Source organism: Sinocyclocheilus rhinocerous, unplaced genomic scaffold (genome assembly GCF_001515625.1).
Source record: "Sinocyclocheilus rhinocerous isolate Xijiao unplaced genomic scaffold, SAMN03320098_v1.1 scaffold2026, whole genome shotgun sequence".
Lineage (NCBI taxonomy): Eukaryota > Metazoa > Chordata > Actinopteri > Cypriniformes > Cyprinidae > Sinocyclocheilus > Sinocyclocheilus rhinocerous.
The window spans coordinates 299270-306229 of NW_015624871.1; the positions used below are offsets into that span (position 1 = coordinate 299270).

The 6960-nt window shown below is 38.0% G+C and overlaps 1 protein-coding gene across 6 annotated transcripts in view; it reads right to left on the reverse strand.

The window, feature by feature from the left end:
- Nucleotides 1-6960, reverse strand: part of LOC107746596 (catenin delta-1-like) — a 46077-nt gene that overhangs the window by 14858 nt on the left and 24259 nt on the right. For 4 of the 6 annotated variants that reach the window (XM_016560879.1, XM_016560896.1, XM_016560905.1 and 1 more), the window contains exon 2: nt 2349-2500. The exons of the other annotated variants lie outside the window; for them this stretch is intronic. In XM_016560879.1, the coding sequence (XP_016416365.1) occupies nt 2349-2495 (147 nt within the window). In that variant the 5' untranslated portion in view covers nt 2496-2500. The remainder of the gene's footprint in view (nt 1-2348; nt 2501-6960) is intronic. 6 annotated transcript variants of the gene reach the window in all.

The window sequence follows — 6960 nt, forward strand, 5'->3', positions numbered from 1 at the left end:
AAAAAAAAAAAAAAAAACAAAAAAAAAAAAAAAAAAAAAAAAGAGCAAAAGAGACTATGAAGCCATCAAAGTGGCCAGTGATCATGTCGGTGAACAATGCTAAACATTCAGAAAGACCACAAATTGTAGCAGGACCTTGAGTAAATACGGCAATGTATAAACATTATCTTATGAATGTTCATGCAAAGGATGCATAGGAATAAAGAACACTTGAAACAAAATAAATGACTTAAGTTAATGAGACCATTGCACAAGAGAAACATGACATTATTGCGGAAATGGACAGATAAATGAATGCCAGGAATGAGAGAAGGGGGTTCACCGCTACCAGACAATATTACTCATGCTTTTACATGACAATGGCATGCAGCACCATTCCCACTTAAAGCACATATTCTCTACACGCAAACCAGGGGATGTGGGCTGCTGTACTATTCCCCGTCCACAGAGGGAGCCGTGAAAGTAGAAGGTAATCTTAGCTGACAGGCGGGCCTGTGGGAACCTGTCAGCAGGTAGGAACAGAGCCTGCTCAGCATGTTAATATCTACACAACTATGTCCGACGAGAGCAGACACACATGATGGTGACATTCCAAGCAGACCAGCTTCTTATCTTTACATAAATGTCTGTCTGTGTGTTTAAGTGTGCCTGAGAGAAAATGGGAGAAATAATTGTTTTCAAAATAGTTCTATTATTTACTCACCGCTTCAAGCCATATGGTAGTTTTGTGTTATAAACAGACCGAGCGTTCAATCCTTCTGTCGTAGTTCTCAGTATCATTCGCATTTGTGTGGTGAATTCAAATGTGGAGCATCAAGATGTGTTGTACCGAGTTTGACGTCAACAAGGTCAAGCGCATTGATTCTCTTGCTCCATATTTAAAAGGTTAACAAGTGCAAATGACATTGGAGCTATGACAGATTGAAAGCTTTTCAATTAAATCAAATTAAATCAATTAATCTGGCGGCCAGCATGTTTGGTCTGCTTTTATGGAACTTTATATTATTTTAGGACAATTAAGTCTCTATTAAATAAAATCAAGTCCCTATTTATTATAATAAATTTACCTAATAAATAAAGTGCAACCTAGCCATTCTGCAAAAGATCATGTTCCATGTAAGAAATTAAGTCACAAGGCTTTGAAACCAGTGTTATTAACTAAAACTATTAGAACTATTGTCTTCAGTAATTGAAATAAAGCAGAAATGAAATAAAATATACATATTAGATGAAAATCTTCAACTTATTTCAATTAGTTGCCAGCATTTCTGAGGTTTTTAAGTTTAAGTACTAAAATTACTAAAACTGACAATTGAAGTTATATAGAAATATATATATATTTTTTAATTAAATGACAAAAGCACACAAATTACTAAAACGTAAACTAAAATTAAAATGAATACAGAAACAAAAGCCAATTAAAAAAAATAAATAAATACTATAATAGTATATGAATAGTAAAATAAGTTATTTTAGTATTCCTTCCAATTTTGTGAGATATGATTGTCTAATGTATCTGAGTGCCAAGAGAAACAATTTGTGTATGTGACTGTCTAGCTGTGAATAAAACCTTCAAATCATTTTAACTCACACACACAGTCGACACCCTTGAAGGAAGGGGCGTGTCCAAGTAGAATCATGCAACCAATCAGAGGAGTTTTCTAGTCTAAACACTGAAGTAAACTGAGAAAGCTGAGATTAAGACGATACTTAACATGTTCGCATTGAGCAATTTCCACCATAAGATAGAGCTTTTTGAAATCCTCTACACACAAGGGAGACTCGTTTTACTAAACCGGTTTGTTATCTCTCCGCTCACAGACATCAGCGGAAGGGGGTTTTGGGGTTGAGAAAGTTTCAGTGATAACTGAGACATTCACCATGAGGACAGTGAGTAAACAGGGGAAAATTCCTCTTTGATGAAAAACATTCATCATGACAGGTTAATGACACATGTACAGACATGCGTTTGTAAGAACCAAATGGTTGACATTCAAAACTAATCTTTTTTTAAAAAGTGGTTATATGGTGACAAACAAATTGGGGACATGATGAAACATGCAAGTGAAAAAGTGACTTAAAAACTAAGTATTCCAAGTATATGTCACACGACATAAACTGCGCATTATGATGACAAAGGGTGGGTGGGTGAATGATGAAAAGAGGAAAGGATGCAAAAAGTGGGTTCTGATGACATTGAACACAACAGTGAAGGATGGGTTAATCGCCATGCTCCTTGAGGTGCCAACTAGGACGCATTGGTGCAGAGTGATGCGGCAAGGGTGAGATATTGCAGGGTGATGATGCGGGGAACCCTGCTGCTGCGTGATTGGCTGAGAGGGTGTTACCTGCAGGGTGGGGAGGGGGCGGGGTAGGGTACCGGAGGGCCCCACGCTCCTCCTCTCCTCCTCCAGAGCTCGAGTCAGACGCTCAAACTGCATCTCCTGCTCTCGCACAGAGGCCAGGAGAGATGCGGCATTCTCACACTGCTCCATACACACTGAGAGAAAGAGGACAGGGTTACACACTCGCACACATCATGAGATCGAGCACCTTGCGCACTCCACACGTGCCCTGAAAACACAGAAACATGCGCTCCACGCAGACAACAAATACACAGCTTAAGAAGGTGAGCACCATGTGACCAATGCGGTAAGCTAAATCGAGAAACAGTAACCGGGAGAGACAGAAAAGAAATGTGAGAGATAGAGAAAACATGACGGACAGAAAATAAAAACTGTGAAAAGACAACACTAGCGAGTCAGGTACTAACAAAGCACTTCAGACGCAGGCGTGATCACGCTGCCACCGCTGAGTGACAACACACAAGAGGAAACCAGACCGGTTTCCAGCTCGCAGATAGGAGAGTGATTCAGACGCTGTGTGAGAAGAGATCGTGTAGAGGCAGGAACGACGAGTGCAGACACAACAAGGAACGAGCCAAGGTCTATTCAAATCAAAAGTGGCTCCACAAAACCGTACCGCAACTAAAGAAGCTGTCCGTTCTGCTGTGCTGGCCTTTCTGGAGGCCATTTCACTGTCTGACAACTGGAAACAAACTCAGTGTTTTAATGATTAAGCCATTACTAAATAGCACTGCAGCAGTACCATGGTACATTTAGCAATGGGATCATATATTTATAAAGTAGCCTACTTCAATGTTCAAGTTTGAACAGCTTACCATGGTGAATGACCATGATGAAGAGTAATATCATAGCACTTTTAGATAAACCAAAGTACTGAATCATAACATTTAAAATAACATAGCTTCAAATAGCTTCAGAAAATACTGATACAGCTCCCAAAGGAAAAAAAAAAAACTTTGTAGGCAGTAGGGCTGTGCGATTTTGGGGAAAATATCAAATTGCGATTTTTTTTACATATTGCGATTGCGATTTGATTTGCGATTTTAAATTTGCAAAGTCAAGCTTCAGCTCAATATTGCCAATAATGTGCAGCACAGTATGGGTATCATTACCCTGCTGAAAAAAACAATAGAAACCATCACAGAAATTCTTATAGTTTCCATTAAACCATTACAAAATTCCTTTTTGTTTTGGGCATTATTCCAATAGGAATTACTGTTGTTCTATTGGTTGCCATCTGCCAGATTACATCCCACCAATAGAATCCATCAAATAGACACCATTATAGTTTACATTAAAACCAATATAATTCCCATTTATAACCCTGAAATCCATTACATTTTTTATTGTGTTTTGGGGGAGGTTCTATTGTTTTGTTTTTTTCAGCAGGCAAGATTATAATGGTATAACTACTTTTACAGAATTAACTTAATTACTGAATTTCACAGAAAATATTTATTTTTTTATAAATAAAGAACTGCATTTCTTAAGTCAATTATTAAAGTAGTACATATGTTACATAGGCTGATTTATTCATTTTAAGTATTTGGGATTTTAAGAACAAGGGGAAAATGTGCTGAATGTTTCATTTCATCCAAGTGAAATTAGCAAGCAGTTAGACTGAATTTACATTAGTTTTAAACGCGGAGCCAGGCGCGAGTCAACACAGGTTGCGCGCGTGCGTCAAGCCTCATCCATACTGCCAGATGCGCTCATGGAGACTTGCGGTGCGGAGCCGGGTGCGAGTATAAACGAGCATTACGAGACAGGCTGCGTGAGTGCGGCAAGCATGAACGGCTCGTCCGTGACGCGGGATTCGCGCCGCGTGGGGCAGAGAGGAGCGAGTATGAGAAGCATTCACAGACACAGGCTGTGTGTGCGCTCTTCTGAATTGGCAATAGCCAACATGCATTATAAACTTATTTCAAATTAAAATCGCGATTTCGATTAATCGCACAGCCCTAGTAGGCAGTATCTGCTCACTGCATCTTCACCCTTAACTGGTTTTAAAATAAGACTATTAATAACCAACATCTACAGTGAATTTTATAAAACAGCTGGAGATGCTACTCTGAAGGCTCAGAGGACAGCTTTTATTATTCGCTGTTAAACATAGAAGCTCCATTGTTAGATGTGGAACTTATCAGGATATCAGTAGCGTAGTGTATAAATAACTACTTCTGTGAGTTCACACAGCATTTGCTCATTAGCACCAATGATCTGGGTGGGGTGCAAACACTACGTGTGAACAGCAGATGGGGGGAAAAAAACTCTGGAGCTCTGGAGAGCTGATCTGAGCACTGATCTCAGCAGAGAGATGTATTCTGAAACAAGACTGATGTCATACGGGAAGCGGAGTCAATTCGAGCTACAGGTTGAGAGAGGTTTAAAAGGTTCCTTGGAAAAACTACAAAGAAACAGAGGGCATGGTGGCTTTACACAATCTCTATTATCTTACAATAAAGACACGTAAATGGAAGAAAATTTGAAATTAACCTAAGAGATATTTTTCAGATCATTTCCAACTAAACTTACTTTTTTTTTTTTTTTACTGCTTATTATGGTTAAGTCAAAGTGAAAGAGAAATAAGCCCTTACATGTACCTGCCCTTGTCCATGAATCATTATGCTTCACTTTAAAAGATAATCAAAAAATAACTCGTGCATAGGGTTGGGTATCGTTTGGGGTTTTTTCGATACCGGTGCCAAATCGATAGGCCTACTTTTAAAACTGTTCCGGTGCCTGAACCAATACTTATTAAAAAATAAATAAATAAAAATTCCCCAAAAAATGATGGATTGGCCATTAGCACTATACACGCATGATGTCCGTTTCATTCATACTGGATGCCAGAGGGCGCCCTCGCACAGAAAATCCACATATTCAGTCACAGAAGTAGCAGAACTCATGACCCTTCAGGAAATCACTTATATCAAATATGGACAAAGGCATCGCTATTATAGCTGTAATGGAGTAAACAGAACATATAAAAGTTTTGAATGATAAAACAAAGACAATAAAAACTCTACTGCGACATATAGTTTATCTGTGTTATTCAAGCCATCTCTGGTATTTTCATAATAATTAAAGGCACAATATGTAAGATTTTTTTATTAAAATATCCAAAAACCACTAGAAAAGTGTTATATATTTTGCTGACTTGTGCGGCCTCGTTTCGCTTCGACAGCTTTTAGCCTCACCCTGCTTCATTCTACTACGTTAATAAATCATTAGCTCATCCATGAACATGATTTCTGCCCGAGTCCCGTCAGATTGCATCGGCTGTGGGGATGAAGACGACAACTCCCATGACTCCACACTCAGTCACGGCGTCATCAAATTACGCCTTTGTTTCTTTATTTGTTTTGAATACGCGCCCTCTAGCGGCGAAAACTTACATATTGTGCCTTTAAGTATATTTATAATCCATTGCTAATCAATGTACTTTTTAAAGTAGCCTATGGAACATATTTTCTGCCTCATTCTGTGACAAGAAGCCACATCAGATCACAAAAGGAAGCATTTGACTGGTGTTGTGGAGTAAAAAGCTTATAATGTTCTCTTTTGTTGGACAAGAGGTTTAGAAATGTGAATACAATGGAGGTTTAGCTTTAGGCATTTTAATTTAAAGGGGTCATATGACGTTGCTAAAAAGAACATTATTTTGTGTATTTTGTGTAATGCAATGAATCGATTGCGCACTGAAATGAGGCACCGAAATCTGCGTTCGGATTCGGTTCTAGTACATACCGGTTACACCGGTTACATTGCCATATTGGTACCGGGTTTCAGCACCCAACCCTACTCGTGCACAAAGATGAATGGGCCAAATGTAAAAACAAAATTCCCAAACTGCAACAAAACAACTGATAATAAACAGGCAAACTTGATAACCAAAATCCCCCAGAAATCACCTGTATGCAAGTACGACAACATAACTACTTCTACAGGAAAAGTACACTCAGAGACTTAAAATTGTCAATTTACTCAATCTCATGCCATTACTACTGCACCATGACTGATTTGTAAGTGATATCTGGTAGTAGTCCATTAATATGGACTTTTTTTATTACCAATGCCGATATCTTACTGTAAATTCATATAGGCCTAAGCCTATATCATTCACCCTGCTCTCAATTTTAAAAAATTTGGGTAAATGAGAAAAAAAAAAAAAGCATTATATCTTCAATGGAATGCATATTTTTTTCACAGTGTTTACTAAAAATTAGAAATAATCTGAAAATGAATAAATTTGAACTTGATAAAATAAATCAGTAAAATAAACAGATTTATACTTCAGATAAGAAGTTCTTGATTCTTTAATTCCAATGTAGTATGTTTCACAAATTAATAAGTTGTTAAATTATGAATAAAGAAATGTAACCAGCAGTGCACTCAGTAATCCAGTAAATTTGTACACACTGGACATCATTCTCCCCCCCAAAAAAGTGGCAAACTGGATATAGTGCAGCATAGCTTGAAATCAAGTATTTCAAGCATCTCCAGTGACAGCCAAACTCTCTTGTCTGCATCCAATTCACACAACTTGCATCTTTCACGTCTCTCATATAAAAAGGAAAGGCAAACTAAGATT